Source organism: Eptatretus burgeri, chromosome 11 (assembly GCF_056783735.1).
Source record: "Eptatretus burgeri isolate ZD-2024b chromosome 11, Ebu_testis_v1, whole genome shotgun sequence".
Classification (NCBI taxonomy): domain Eukaryota; kingdom Metazoa; phylum Chordata; class Myxini; order Myxiniformes; family Myxinidae; genus Eptatretus; species Eptatretus burgeri.
In genome coordinates this window covers 16,820,096-16,836,612 of record NC_140971.1, presented here as the reverse complement: position 1 = coordinate 16,836,612, position 16,517 = coordinate 16,820,096, and the positions used below count along the sequence as shown (strand labels likewise).

The 16,517-nt window shown below is 43.3% G+C and overlaps 1 protein-coding gene across 4 annotated transcripts in view; it reads left to right on the top strand.

The window, feature by feature from the left end:
- PTAR1 (protein prenyltransferase alpha subunit repeat containing 1) overlaps window positions 1–16,517 on the top strand; it is a 38,438-nt gene that overhangs the window by 2,284 nt on the left and 19,637 nt on the right. For all 4 annotated transcript variants that reach the window (XR_015049100.1, XR_015049098.1, XR_015049099.1 and 1 more), the window contains exons 2-5: window positions 433–602; window positions 3,784–3,850; window positions 5,479–5,583; window positions 16,103–16,301. Coding sequence is in view for 1 of the 4 variants with exons in the window: in XM_085845368.1 (XP_085701494.1) it covers window positions 433–602; window positions 3,784–3,850; window positions 5,479–5,583; window positions 16,103–16,301 (541 nt within the window). In the remaining 3 variants the exon portion in view is untranslated. The remainder of the gene's footprint in view (window positions 1–432; window positions 603–3,783; window positions 3,851–5,478; window positions 5,584–16,102; window positions 16,302–16,517) is intronic.

Below are 16,517 nucleotides of genomic sequence, written 5' to 3'. Positions count from 1 at the left end.
TCCATTCCCCCACCCCACAACCCTCCACACACCTGCATGTTTCTTTTTTTTTTCCTGAAATTTGTTACCTGCACCACTGAAGGTGGGCGGAACTAATGTTGTCACACCTGTCTGTCTGTGAGTATGATATTTGAAAAAGTTGTGGACAAGCTATGACAAAACTTTCTGGATGAGTTGGTCAGGTGACAATAACAATCTTCTCATTCGATTTTGGTTCAGGCCCGGTCAGCAGATCAGGTCTATCAGGATACAAAAAGGTGAACTGCTCATCCTGGTGGAGCTATGTGCTCTACCCTATCCCAACCAGAAGGGTGTAATCAAAATTATTGAAGTGCAGTATCAGGAATGCTTGTGGGTGTACATCGCCACCTGCTCGAGGAGGACGCTGGCTGGGAGAAGGTTTGATTCGTGTTGTTGCCCTGATCGGTGCAGTGACGAGATTGGTGTCATCGCCTGCCCTGAAGCCCGTTATAACCGCAGCCCCGTGGTGGCCGTGGGACCCAAGCTGGGCCTCGAGAGTTGGTGCCTCAAACTGCTTGCGCCGCATCTTCACAGCCGCCTCGTGCAGCACCGTCGGGGAAAGATCTGGCTTGACCCTGATGGTAGGTGATGTTTTGGCTTTAATTTGCATGCTTGTCTGTCTGTGCTTCGTCTTTCATTTTTAGCTCACCTGGAACGTAGCTCCGGGGAGCTTATGGGATGGCACGTTGTCCGTCCGTCCACAAATAATTGCAGCTTCTCTTAAACTCCACATATGATTTTCGATGAAACTTTTACCACAAGGTTCAACACCCTGTATGTACCAAAGTGTGTTCATGGCATTAAAAAAAAATCTGGCCCTAATGGGGTCTATGGGGGTTGTCCCCCCCCCCCCCAAATAGGTATTTGCTTTCTTCTCAGAAACTACACGAACAATTCCGATGAAACTTGACGCCAACCTTCATCACCCATGATATACCAAAGTTTGTTCACACCATTAAAAAAAAAATCGGTGTTTCAGGGGGTCTATTGGAGGAGTTGCCCCCCCAAAAGAGGTATTTGCTTTCTTCTCAGAAACCACACACACACACACAATTCCGATGACACTTGAACACAACCTTTATCACTTGTCATGAACCAAAGTTTGTTCTCGGCATTGGAAAAAAAAATCCACAGGCGTTTACTTTCTTCTTCGTTACGTATTTTGTTGGTCATCCATGCCTACCAGTTATCTATTCCAGCCGATTTCAGGTGGGCACCCAGGGGTATTGCCCCTATGCTTAATGACTCCCCTCAGAGTATAAAACTACTACTTGGGGTTTTTTTTCCTCTCCTAATTTACGAGATGTATCTCGGATCTGGCTGGGACTTTCGGAAAGGAATTTTATACCAATAAGGGGAAGAATTATTTTTCAATTTTTATCTTGACCTAATTTTCAACCTAATTGTAGAAAAATTTCGTTTTTACCACAACTCGACTAAAATTTGGCCAATCGTAACAATTTCCCTCTCTAGAGCCAATCTGCGTTCGCCAAGACCCTCGAGCAATCCACATTTCCACTTAATTTACATCATACCCCTCCGAGATAAAGGTAAAGGTCAAATGGCGGTCGAAACCCCCCCCCCAAAAAAAAACCCAGCGTTTTTTGTTTTTTGTCATCGCTCAATTTTTCCACGATGGTATCTCAAAGACCACTTGGCCTTCCAAGATGTTCTTGCATCATACTCGTGTACCTGCACTGACTTTGTGCATCTGATATTTGATTCGTGTCCTTCAACTACTCTTGGATTGTGACCTAATGACCTAAAAAAAAAAAAAAAACTTTTTGATCATAACGTGAATAATTTTCATGATGTTGAGTTTTATAGATACATTGGAGATGGGGACACATTTTCTTGCATTACACTCCATCTCTAAGTGTTGATGGTCATTGTTAAAGGTTATATGGCTGTCCGGAAAAAAAAAAGGCCATCCTTGACTCGCAGGTGCCGGGGAGGCCAAGGTGTTTGGCTCTTCTTATTCCTTTGATCTTTGAAAAGGATGTTGAATGTTAAGTCTATGGCAGTTGTGCTTCAGCTGCGGTGGAAGCGGCTTGTGCCATTAACATGGGAAACACAGGCTCTGCACGTCTGCACGTAGCTAAAAGAAAATGTAAGTTTTGGTGACAATGTTGAAAATTGGTGGGAACAAGTTGTCAAGGTCTGCTGCTAGAGTGACGGTATGGTGAGAAATTGTGGGGTGGTGAAGAGAGGGTAAAGGGAGGAGGTAGGTGCATGAGGTGAACGCAAATTGACAAGTGTGCCCATGTGTTTATGTGGTTCAAGGAAGAAAAAAAAAATTGAGGTTAAATGGGAGATTGATAATCTATCCATCCATCCATATGGGATCATACTCTGTGCGGAGCGTTGTTGCTGCCTACGCAGTCTCCTTGGCTATTGGACACAATCCTGGACGGCTCGCCACTCCGACGCAGGATACCAGCATGCCGGCACTCATTTTGTCGACCTCAAAAGGATGACGGGCCGAGTCAACCCCACCTGGTATTAATTCAACGGCCGAGTGGGATTTGAACTCAGGATTCTCGGATCCCAAGCCCACCACCCTAATAACCATTAAGCCAACACCAGGCATGTATCGAAAGTGAATGCATTGAACCTGTGGGGTTTTTTGACGAAGTGTAACTAAATTGTATTACCAGATGCCCATTTTGTGGCATTTAATAATAACGTGGTTAAAATTGATCACCATTTACCTGTCTGATGTAAAATTGGTTTATGCTGTGGAGTATTGACGTCTCAACATTGGGTTGTGGTTAGCATTGTCTTTGTTGCTTAACTTAATTTGTTGTTGTGCATTGGCCCCATTGATTGATCGTAATATATATATATATTTTTTTTTAACCTCACCTCTCAAACTACTCACTGCACATCACTTCACCCATTTTGCCATTAGTCTTGCTTTTTTGTGAGAATCTACTGTACCTTGCACAATTGTGTGATCCACATTGACCATTAAAAAATTCACTTAATAGCTGCTTAATTAATAAAGTAAAAAGTGATGAATTATCAAAAATTCAGGTTTTTGGGAATTGAATGTTACGGTGTTTAAATTGTGGGGAGTGGGGGAGGGGAGCGGTTGACAGCTCGTGCTTTGTTGTGTTGTTTAATGATCGGCTTTCTGAGAATCTCTCCAGTTAACCACATTCGGTGGTGTGATGGTTAGAGTGTCCGCTCCGCATCTGGGAGGTTGGTGATTAAAACCCCCCAGCCAAGTCGTACCAAGGACTAATGTTTAAAGATGGTGCGTGCTGCTTCCTTGCTTGACATTCGACATTTAAAAGGTTAAGAGCACTGCCAATCTCCATCGGTTGGCATCCATAGGGACGAGGAAATGCCCCGCTGAGTGTGGTGAGAAAGGTTGCGACGTCGCTGGTACCCAGAGTACCCAGAGTACCCAGAGTACCCGGGGAAGTGACGGCACTTCTGTCTGCCGACATTACTCGGTTCGATCACGATCCCACATGTCTCTCGGGAAGAGGCAAATTATCGCCAGCACTTGAACAAATTCGAAATTCCTGTTCTCACCTACAGCGAGCACCGGTTCAGCGGCACAGCTACACTCCCAGCAGTGATGCAAACCAAATGATCAGCAAGATTTATAAATGTACACAATCTGTAATAATGGTACGTGCAGTTTCTCAGCTATGTTATCTTGTTCACGTCACCAATTCAAAGGCACACCTGAGTTGCATGACGTGTCAGTTTAGGTTACAGCCACTGTCTGCGAATGTCTTGCCTCGACAGCACTGGTAGAGCTCACGCACACGTTGCTGCTTCTGAATCCGGACTGCACGACTGCTTGGAATGTTCGGTAGGCCCTGCTTGCTTACAATGGTACACATGTAAAAAGTGTGAAGGATTGTTCAACAAATGATGTTCACACGTTTTTGTCGATGGTGTGTGTGTGTCCCCATTTATCCTCTTTCCACTCGTCTTAACACCCTATTGTCCTCTCTCTCACTTGGCTTTTATTGTGATAGACATTGTGCATCTAAATGGAAAAGGATTTAATAAAAGTATTTTGCTCTGATTTTGGAAAGCAGGAAACATGCGTATGGATAACACAATGGTTAAAAGTGTCATGGTAAGAGTAGACGAAGCATGTTACTAACCCCTAAGCATAGAGATGAAGCGTGTGTGTGTGTGTGTGTGTGTGTGTGTGTGTGTGTGTGTGTGTGTGTGTGTGTGTGTGTGTGTGTGTGTGTGTGTGCGTGTGTGCGTGTGTGCGTGTGTGCGTGTGTGCGTGCGTGCGTGCGTGCGTGCGTGCGTGCGTGCGTGCGTGCGTGCGTGCGTGCGTGCGTGCGTGCGCGCGATGGTGGAGAGAAGAAAAAAAGGGGGGGTGTAAAAGACACTGCGTCAACGGGGGTAAACTTTTGGAATCTCTTTTTTTTTAATACGACCTTTAAAATCTTTGTTTTATTTCAATTGAATTGTGTACGTCAACAATGTAGAACACAAATCCCCATATTGGCACTTTCAAAACACTTGTGTTTAGCAGTATTTGGACAAAATATTACAGCATATGGCACATTGCATCATCTCGACCAATCAAATTCGCTGCTTGCAGAATCCGCCCATGTCCTTTTTTCATTTAATTTAATTTAATTTTTCTTCCAGACCGCATGGGGTAAGGTTTTCTTTATGAACACTCTTGCAACTTATGCAACAATTCAAACAGCCAGTCCTTTCTCTGATAGTTTCTCTTTTCATCTGATGAGTGGTGAAAAGTAAATCGCTGCTCCTGTGCGGCATTGTTGATGCCCTCAGGTGCTCATGCCAAGGCAGAGCTTGCTTGAATCTGTGTTTATGAAACTGGGCAGGTGTATATTTAATTGAATCCACCATGACTATCAAAACCAGGTCTGTCATTAGTGATTGTGAGATGTCAGTCGGGCCAGAGATTATTGCACTTGTCATTGTGAATGATGCGCTTTCCTCCGCCTGAGCCACATTCAATAGGTATGTTTAAAAATTTTTTTATATGTGGGTGATATTACAATATGAAGTGAGCTTGTAAAAAAGGAAATCGTGTTCCCCAATCAAAATGATGCAATTTCCAGGTGAATGTGTGAAGAGCAGCAAGTTGCTCATGGAAATGCATTTCATTCTCGCACTTCAACACGTGGTAGTAGTTTCCACTTCAGAGAGAGAGAGAGAGAGAGAGAGCACCGTGGATCTCAAGTTCATTCACGAGATGTGCACTTAGTTGCCTGTTGAGGTCTGAGTACACATGATGCCAGTTCTTTTACAGTAGGGCCAGTTTGATAAGTCCACAGGTCTCTCTCAACTGGTTGGGAAATATTGATGACAAAGATTTAAAGTGCACACGAGCAGCATTCCTTGAGCTTAAGAGATGGTCATTTCACTGTTATGAGACTAATTGAGAAACTCTCTTGTTGCCATGAGTTACTGATGCAAAGATTGTGATTTGATTTGCAGAAAAGAGTTGATACAGGTGGGCCTCCTTCAGCCTGGGAAGGACCTTTGGTTGGGAAGACTTGCTCTAAGCAGGTTTCCCAAAAGCCCTGATACATGGATTCATCGGTGGGATATATATCTTTTTTTTTTATTATACTTTGTTACAGTTCATGTTTTGATACCCTTTTGTTGATGTTGATGTTTGTTTAAATAGCTTAAATATCTGAATTTGCACTGTGCCTGAATTCTTTAATGTTGTCTTTTCAATGCTGTGCTGTTGGTTTGTTTGATTATTTGAAACCGATCTACTGATAACACTCGGTGTATGAGTGGTGGTGTTTTCTACATCGAATTTTGTCTGGTATGAACATGCACACATTCAGTTATCCAGCCATTTATTTGTTTTCACCGACTTTTGTTGAATCCCAAAAAGGAAACGAGCAAGACGATTTTCACGACCTTGTATTGTATTACGAAGGGCATGGCATCCCTCACCAACCGCGGGTTTTCCAACCACGGTTTCGTGTATCCACTCTTAATGTTCTGTATAACATTTTTGCCAACCACTGTTTCGAGTCACCACGGTTTTTGACGGCAGCACATCAGTCTGCCACCCGCCATTTCAAATCTCACACCACCATGCTCAAGTGCCCGCCATGAGTGGCGCATCAAGCGCAGTGACCCAGGCTTGCCTGCTTTGTTCTTTGTACAGCTCCACACACGGTACGACAAGACTGCACGTTGGGTGGTACCCAAGGAAAAGCAAATCCGATGTGCACACTGCCATCAGAAAACCGCAAGAAGATGTGAAAATGCCTATTTCTATTTGTAGGACATCATTTATTACCTCCACCACCAAAGGTGAAGGAGGTTATGTTTTCACCCCTTTCTGTCTGTCTGTCTTTGTTACTTACGAAATCTTTAGATTTCGTAAGTAACACTGTCATGGTGAAATCTAAAGATGAAATCTTTAGATTTCGTAAGTATATTGATGACTTCCGTCCTCTGTTTGTGTGTTTGTTTGTGTGTGTGTTCGTGTGTTTGTTTGTAGGCACGATAACTCGAGAACGGAAGAAGCTACCAATGTCAAATTACACCACGTGATTCAGGAGGGTGATGGCTAGCGCTGATTAGATTTTGGTCAAAATCGGTCAAATTGTCAAGGTCACAGTGAGTGAGGTCAAACATAATTCCGTAAATTCATGTGGAGAAATGGAGTATTTTTGCTTCGCTTGACGTTACGAGTTCGTTTTAACTTCGATTTTTTTTCTTCAGTTTTTGTGATCGCTTAGGACGCTTAACACTGGGTTGTCGAAATTCTGGTAAAAATCGGATGTTTTGGAGACGTTTTAAGATTGTATAAAAAATATTTCACTCGCCGTGTCACGGCTCGTCACGTGGTGCAGCACGCTCGAGCAGAGGCGTCGTTGAGTCACGTAAAGGTTTTCCGTGTGCGCGCTGACGGTGTTTTCGATAAAGATGGTGTTTAAAAGTCATTTTTTATCCCAATAAGGGTTATCATCGCATGCCTGACTCGCTATACCGTCGGATTATGTAAAGATTGTTGGTGGATGGCCGAATATTACAGTTTTGTGACTTTGATAAAATAATATTAAATAATTGCATGGAGAAATGGAGATTTTTGCTTCGGTCGACGTTACGATTTTTGATGGTTTGGTACTGAATCATCATAGAAACTTCTAGTTTGCGTCGCTACCTTCTCGAGAGACAGCTTTTATGAGACAAGGTCAGAGGTCAAGTTGACGATTTCGTAAGTACCAATCTATGACTGCTTGTTACTTACGAAATCTAAAGATTTCAAAAGTATATTGATGACTTCCGTTTCTGTTTGTTTGTTACTTACGAAATCAAAAGATTTCGAAAGTATATTGATGCCTTCCGTTTCTGTTTGTTACTTACGAAATCTTAAGATTTCGTAAGTTTCTTGATGACTTCCATTTCTGTTTGTTTGTTTGTTTGTTGGCACGATAACTCGAGAATGGAAGAAGCTACCAATGTCAAATTACACCACCTGATTCAGGAGGGTGCTGGCTAGTGCTGATTAGATTTTGGTCAAAATCGGTCAAAGGTCAAGGTCACAGTGAGGTCAAACATCCAAAAATGATAACTCGAGAAGGGAAGAAGCTACCAATGTCAAATTACACCACGTGATTCAGGAGGGTGATGGCGAGCGCTGATTAGATTTTGGTCAAAATCGATTAAAGGTCAATGTCACAGTGAGGTCAAACATCCAAAACATTCGATTTTTGATGGTTTGGTACAGAATCATCGTAGAAACTTCTGGTTTGCGTCGCTACCTTCTCTCGAGACAGCTTTTATAAGACAAGGTCAGAGGTCAAGTTGACGATTTCGTAAGTACCAGTCTATAACTGCTTGTTTGTTTGTAGGCACGATAACTCGAGAACGGAAGAAGCTACCAATGTCAAATTACACCACGTGACTCAGGAGGGTGATGGCGAGCGCTGATTAGATTTTGGTCACAATCGGTCAAAGGTCACGGTGATGTCAAACATCCAAAACATTCGATTTTTGATGGTTTGGTACAGAATCATCGTAGAAACTTCTGGTTTGCGTCGCTACCTTCTCTCGAGACAGCTTTTATAAGACAAGGTCAGAGGTCAAGTTGACGATTTCGTAAGTACCAGTCTATAACTGCTTGTTTGTTTGTAGGCACGATAACTCGAGAACGGAAGAAGCTACCAATGTCAAATTACACCACGTGACTCAGGAGGGTGATGGCGAGCGCTGATTAGATTTTGGTCACAATCGGTCAAAGGTCACGGTGATGTCAAACATCCAAAACATTCGATTTTTGATGGTTTGGTACAGAATCATCGTAGAAACTTCTGGTTTGCGTCGCTACCTTCTCGAGAGACAGCTTTTATGAGACAAGGTCAGAGGTCAAGTTGACGATTTCGTAAGTACCAGTCTCTGACTGTTTGTTTGTTTGTTTGTTTGTAGGCACGATAACTCGAGAAAGGAAGAAGCTACCAATGTCAAATTCCACCACGTGATTCAGGAGGGTGATGGCGAGTGCTGATTAGATTTTGGTCAAAATTGGTCAAAGGTCAAGGTCACAGTGAGGTCAAATATTCGATTTTTGATCGTTTGGTACAGATAACTCGAACGGAAGAAGCTACCAATGCCAAATTACACCACGTGATTCAGGAGAGTGATGGCTAGTGATGATTAGATGTTGGTCAAAATCGGTCAAAGGTCAAGGTCACAGTGAGGTCAAACATCCAAAACATTCGATTTTTGATGGTTTGGTACAGAATCATCGTAGAAACTTCTGGTTTGCATCGCTACCTTCTCTCGAGACAGCTTTTATTAGAAAAGGTCAGAGGCCAAGTTGACGATTTCGTAAGTACCAGTCTATGACTGTTTGTTTGATACTTACGAAATCAAAAGATTTCATAAGTATATTGATGCCTTCAGTTTCTGTTTGTTTGTTTGTTTATAGGCACGATAACTCGAGAACGGAAGAAGCTACCAATGTCAAATTACACCACGTGATTCAGGAGGGTGATGGCTAGCGCTGATTAGATTTTGGTCAAAATCGGTCAAAGGTCAAGGTCACAGTGAGGTCAAACATCCAAAAAATGATAACTCTAGAACGGAAGAAGCTACCAATATCAAATTACACCAGGTGATTCAGGAGGGTGATGGCTAGCGCTGATTAGATTTTGGTCAAAATCGGTCAAAGGTCAAGGTCACAGTGAGGTCAAACATCCAAAAAATGATAACTCGAGAATGGAAGAAGCTTCCAATGTCAAATTACACCACGTGATTCAGGAGGGTGATGGCTAGTGCTGATTACATTTTGGTCAAAATCGGTCAAAGGTCACAGTGAGGTCAAATATTCGATTTTTGATGGTTTGGTACAGATAACTCGAGAAGGGAAGAAGCTACCAATGCCAAATTACACCACGTGATTCAGGAGAGTGATGGCTAGTGATGATTAGATGTTGGTCAAAATCGGTCAAAGGTCAAGGTCACAGTGAGGTCAAACATCCAAAACATTCGATTTTTGATGGTTTCGTACAGAATCATCGTAGAAACTTCTCGTTTGCATCGCTACCTTCTCTCGAGACAGCTTTTATTAGAAAAGGTCAGAGGTCAAGTTGACAATTTCGTAAGTACCAGTCTATGACTGCTTGTTTGTTTGATACTTACGAAATCAAAAGATTTCATAAGTATATTGATGCCTTCCGTTTCTGTTTGTTTGTTTGTTTGTTTGTAGGCACGATAACTCGAGAACGGAAGAAGCTACCAATGTCAAATTACACCACGTGATTCAGGAGGGTGATGGCTAGTGCTGATTAGATTTTGGTCAAAATCGGTCAAAGGTCATGGTCACAGCAAGGTCAAGTATTCGATTTTTGATGGTTTGGTACAGATAACTCGAACGGAAAAGCTACCAGTGTCAAATTACACCACGTGATTCAGGACGCTGATGGCTAGTGCTGATTAGATTTTGGTCAAAATCGGTCAAAGGTCAAGGTCGCAGTGAGGTCAAACATCCAAAAAATGATAACTCGAGAAGGGAAGAAGCTACCAAGGTCAAATTACACCACGTTATTCTGGAGGGTGATGGCTAGTGCTGATTAGATTTTTGTCAAAATTGGTCAAAGGTCATGGTCACAGCAAGGTCAAGTATTCGATTTTTGATGGTTTGGTACAGATAACTCGAGAACGGAAAAGTTACCAATGTCAAATTACACCACGTGATTCAGGACGCTGATGGCTAGTGCTGATTAGATTTTGGTCAAAATCGGTCAAAGGTCAAGGTCACAGTGAGGTCAAACATCCAAAACATTCGATTTTTGATGGTTTCGTGCAGAATCATCGTAGAAACTTCTGGTTTGTGTCGCTACCTTCTCGAGAGACAGCTTTTATAAGACAAGGTCAGCAGTCAAGTTGACGATTTCGTAAGTACCAGTCTTTGACTGCTTGTTTGTTTGTTTGTTTGTTGTAGGCACGATAACTCGAGAACGGAAGGAGCTACCAAAGTCAAATTACACCACGTGATTCAGGAGGGTGATGGCTTGTGCTGATGAGATTTTGGTCAAAATCGGTCAAAGGTCAAGGTCACAGTGAGGTCAAATATTCGATTTTTGATGGTTTGGTACAGATAACTCGAGAACGGAAGAAGCTACCAATGTCAAATGACACCACGTGATTCAGGAGTGTGATGGCTGGTGCTGATGAGATTTTGGTCAAAATCGGTCAAAGGTCAAGGTCACAGTGAGGTCAAACATCCAAAAAATGATAACTCGAGAAAAGTTACCAAGGTATTTTGACGGAGCGTGAGTTTGGAAGATCGAGGTGAGTTCGGCGGAATTTGTGTGTCAATTCGTCGAGTTACGTCTGTTTTAAAATTTTCAGTGTTATAAAATAATTCCGTAAATTCCTGTGGAGAAATGGAGTATTTTTGCTTCGCTCGACGTTACGAGTTCGTTTTTACTTCGATTTTAATTTTGTCTTCAGTTTTTGCAATCGCTTTGGACGCTTAAAACTCGGTTGTCGAAATTCTGGTAAAAATCGGATGTTTTGGAGCCGTTTTAAGATTGTGTAAAAAATATTTCACCTGCCGTGTCACGGCTCGTCACGTGGCGAGGTTTTGCGTTTGCGCGCTGACGTCATCGCGCTTGCCCCGGCGTCCTTTCGAGTTGGGGGGGGGGGGCGTCGAGTGTGACCTTTACATTACATTAATCCGTGGTAACTTGAGAACGGAAGAAGCTACCAATGTCAAATTACACCACGTGATTCAGGAGAGTGATGGCTCGTGCTGATTAGATTTTGGTCAAAATCGGTCAAGGGTCAAGGTCACAGTGAAGTCAAACATTTGATTTTTGATGGTTTGGTACAGCATCATCGTATAAACTTCTGGTTTGCGTCGCTACCTTCTCTAGAGACAGCTTTTATGAGACAAGGTCAGAGGTGAAGTTGACAATTTCGTAAGTACCAGTCTATGACTGCTTGTTTGTTTGTTTATTTGTGTGCACGATGTCTTTAAAAGTTGTTGATGGATTCGGATGAAACTTGGTGGACTTGTTGTGTGTGTGTGACAAGGAAGAATTGATTCAATTTTAGTGAAGATCCAAATCCGGATCTGATAATTTTTTTAAAGTGATCCTTCACCATTGAGAAATAGGGCTAAACTAATATATCGCATGATATTTCAAAAAGTTTTGGACGGATTCAGATGAAACTTGGTAGACAGGTTGGGTTTGTAGCAAGGACGAGTTGATTTGATTTTGGTGGAGATCCGAATCCAGATCTGGATACGAGAATTATTTAGTTTTTAAAGTGATTCTTCATTGAGAGATAGGGCTAAAACGATATAGTACTGTATGGCATGATATTTGAATAACGTACGTGGCTCAATATGTTCTCGTGGATCAGGTATTACGTGGCGGAGGTACGCGCTCTACTGAGTGGCCTTCTCGTTTTAGTTATTTTTGCATTCTTTCCAAAATAAATATCATTTTTGTTCTATCTTTGTCTAATTCATCCTAAAAAAAAAATAAAAAAAGAGTTGTACTTTAATAGTTCCAATTCAAAACACTTGGGGCATAAATGGGTTAAAAGACCTACTTCCTCTATACCTCCACACACACGTCCACCATCATCACCATCTTTCGTGCAATCTCAGTTGCCAGTTATCCTGCTTCATCATCAGGGTTTGGTTTTCCATTGAGGAGCCTGTGCCTGAGGAGGAGGGGGCAGCCTTCATCCCATTAACCCCCCCCCCCCAACATCACCATCAATGTCAGTCACTGTCACCGTTATCTGGACTGCTCTTGCAATATCTGGTGCAATTACCCCATGCACATGAAGCAAAATGTGTGGCTAAGCATTTGGTTCACTTTGTCTGCCTGTCTGCAAACGCCAGTTTATGATCTCGGAACAACTTAATTTAACTTGCTTGTATTTTGGACATGAATCGGAAAACGAACCTGTCGCTTCGTGGTACTTTGGCTCTGAATTTATCTCGATCACGCACACGCAGGGAGGAGACACAATTTTTTTTTTTTTACTCTGTCTGCCTGTCTGGTAGTCAAACAAAATTGAAAATCATTCCAAGCAGGAAACTTATTGTTTTTAGCAACATCCTAAAGGATACAAACAACAGGCACGAATAACAAATGTAACATGTCAATTAAGTTGGTGTGAAAGACGCTGCATCAATGGCGGTAAACCTCCAAAATTTTTTTTCTGCAACCTTTATTTCAATTGAATGTTATACTTTAACACAAGAACACAAATCACCTTTTTGGCACTTTTAAAAAATCCTTCTGCTTTGCAGTACTATGGTATTTTACATCATCTCGACCAATCAAATTTTCTGCTCACAGACCCCGCCCATGTCCTTGTTCTCTCAAGACTGCATGGGGTAAGGCGTTTTCTGAACTCTCGAGTTAAAAGTATTGTTGCTCATACAGGGTAGTCGATAATAAAAAATATTTATTATGCTTATTGAAGGCAGAGGAAAGCTCCGTATGCATGGCTGTGGAACCCAACCACTTTTTCCATAGGTCTTTCAGCTTGCCAGCCGCGGATTTACCAACCATGATTTTTCAAGAACCTAACCACCGTGGTTGGCGAGAGATACCTGTATTTCACCTTCATTGTTGCCCATCCATCCATCCATCCATCCATCCATTGGAACCATTCTCTGTGCAGAGCGTTGGTGCTGTCTAAACGGTCCCCTTGGCTATTGGACACGATCCCTGACGGGTTGCCACTCCGACACAGGATACACTCCAGCAAGCTGGAACTCGTTTTGCCGACCTCGGAAGGATGACGGACAGAGTCAACCCCACCTGGTCTTAATTCAATAGCAAAGGGGGATTTAGAACTCAGGATCCAAGGATCCCAAGCCCACCACCCTAACCATTAAGCCAACACCAGGCATACTGTTGCCCATAAGGCAGTTAGAATGACAAGAAGGTGGTGGCTTGCTTGTTCTTAAAGCAACACAAGGTTGTCTTTAAATTGTTGGAAAACGTGGAAGGTGCAAAGAAGGTGGAGGTGAGAATTTGAAACCTCTCCCCACCAACACGATTAACTATTTAGAGAATCCCTAATGAGTTTGAAGTTGATGGTGCAGTGCAAGCAAGATATGCACAAACAACCTGGGAGACCTCGCATGTCAAGTGGTGAGGGCGATGCAGGTTCTGTGATCCAAGCATTCTAGCGATCACCACAAATATGTGCAAGGCAGTGTGTGCATGAGACCCGCCCGATCCAGTCGGCCAAGTGTCCATCAGAATCTGAAGGCTGCTGGCTGGAAAGCATATATGCCAAGATTGGATTGTTGCATACCATGAGTGAAGATAATCCTGACTGCTGGGTTGAGTTCTGTGAGTTGTTTGAGTTGGTGATACTGTTTTTGCGTGTGTGCGTGTGTGCGTGCGTGCGTGCGTGCGTGCGTGCGTGCGTGCGTGCGTGCGTGCGTGTAGAAAGGAGTGGCAATTTTTTTTCACCAATATTTTGAACTTGTTGATTTCCATGTTTCGTGTTTGAATCCTTTCTCCAATGTCTGGTGTTTTAGATGTTGGTGTTTTAATTTAAACCATCAAGAAGATTGAGGTTTAAAGCTGGAGCAAATATTAACCCCGGGGGTCCAGCACGTCAAAGATGGGCCAAATTGCCTCGTTTACTTGTTTGAGGTCACACAGGATCGTGCGATGACTACTTTCACTCGGTGTAGTCCTGTGGTGACTGTGGTCCCTTTGTTTAGTCATTTCCATTCTGCATACGGAATATAAATACCAAAGTGCAGTTGGTTCGATTCCCAACAAAGAATTCACCTTCAAACGTGATGCGGAAGGGCCGAAGCGTCCACCAAGCACCACCCCTCCCCCTCCGAGGGAATTCTCGATCAGCCAGAGCGGTATTATTTTTAGTTACGATCAGTTTGATTAAGAATTGCAATTTTTTTTTAATTGTGCCGTTAACCATGCGTGTTAATATGATGTGATACAGCAAATTTTTGAGGCAATTCGCCCAGGGGTATGGAATCGCACAAAAATACACAATTTGGTGTCTGCCTGCCTGACCGTGATAGGTTCGGTCGTCAACTTATCCAATCTCAACCAAACTTGTCGGGGTCGGGGGAGGGGGGGGGTTTAAGGCTCACACGACAGGTTGTCAAGACTTTATTTTCCCTCCTCTCCAAAGGGGGTTTTCTGCCAAAAACCGCCAAGGTGTATAAATAGCTTGTCGTGGCGTTTCATGGAGCACATATACTGGAAGCTAAAATTATTCGGTGAATTCCATCCAACGTACGATTACGTTTTTAGCCGTTGCTGCTGTTGTTACTCAAATGTATATTGTTGTGAGAATGCCTTTTCGGTGGTAACTATGCATAGGATAGCGCTAGTTATTTCTCAAATTGCATATTTTGGTGTAGGCGTGAGGGAATTTAATTGGGATGGAGAATGTGCATCGATTTATGTTTGGAAAGCTGTTGTCAACCTTTCCGCACATGTTTGTGTCTAAAACCACTTTCCCTTTATCCCGCTTCTTAATGCCCTCACCTTTGTAACCCGTATTAAACGTGCTTTTTAGCATTCTGACAGGCCGCTCGATGGGAAGGCTGCCATGACAGCGAAACGTGCCAAAAGTGCTGAGTGACACGTTTGGAGTGGAGGGGGGATGCCCCACCCATGAACAAGGCCCTGAACTAACAGCGGCTGAGTGGCGAGGGGCCAGGTGCATCACAAGATCGGGTGGGGGCTCACTCGATGAAAGGAGTGACCAGGCTCTGCCAGGAAGGACTTTCAAAGGGAGCTTTAATAGGTACATTGACATATTTCCCCCATACCACAGAACAGGCGTTTTCAGCACAGCCAGAACGTCTTCCTCACCCAAGAAGCCGTGCCCACTCTCAGTGCTCATGCAAGCTCCGGTCATGAACAGAGACTGTTCTCACCGAAGATGTAGCTCCTCTGAACTCGCTGTGTCCTGCCGGTCACAGCAGCAGTGTTTCCTGTCTTGTGTTATCTATCTCTATCTCTTGAGGAATGTGTGAGGCCTTAAGGATTAGATATATGTAAGCCTCCCATTCATTGTCGTGGGCACATACAGATTTGGGTTATTATTAATTGTTGTTACACTGTATTGCTTCCTTTGTATCCCCCCCTTCCCCCCCCCTTGTGTTCAATACATTATAATATAACTTGGTCTCTGTTTGAATTTGACTGTCTTTATTGCTAGTCTGGTTGGATATGTCTGTTAAAGGACAGATTGGGTCTGTTGATTAGCACCCAACACTAGACTGTGTCTGTGTTTGTGTTTGGCGATTTGCTCGGTCGCCATTAGTGTAACGGCCGCACGGCACTGATCAGGGTGACGCATCGACTAGCTCGGTGATTCCATTGGAGCTCGGTATTGTGGCAAACAGGACTGTAATCAAGCTGGGAACGACATAATCATTCGGTCGTCGTGACCGCTTTGACAAGGTGCATCAGGGTTCGGACCAGGTAACTGGCCGAACATGGTGGCTGTAACAACATATTTCCCAAACTGCATTCTAAGATGACTGTCCATGGTTCTTTGCTAACGAGCTTTTGTTAATCTGCCTTTTACCATTTTCTTCACCTTCCCTTTCTAGGCGGTGGCTGCTGCAACGGTTGGTAGCTGCGAAAGAAATTGCCGAAGCTCCCAGTGGAGATTTTTTTGAGGCCTTCCAAACTCTCTTGCATGGAGAATTGGTAGTGTGCACAGCTGCTGCCGACAGATACCCCAGCAACTACAATGCTTGGTCACACCGATGTTGGGTCATTCAGCACCTTGCAGGCTGTTGCCCGAAGGTAGGACCTCATTTTCATCGCCACACCTGCTGCAAGTCATATCTCAGTCCATTCAGCCAAGCACAAAGTTCTGGAAAGTTGATCGAGATTGACTGAACATCTTTAAGATAGAACCTTGTACTGCGTGTCTCTGATTGCATTTGCATGTAGACGTGGAAAACTTTACAGTATTTCAGGTTGTCTTGCAGCTCTCGCAATCCATTGTCTAGAGATGGC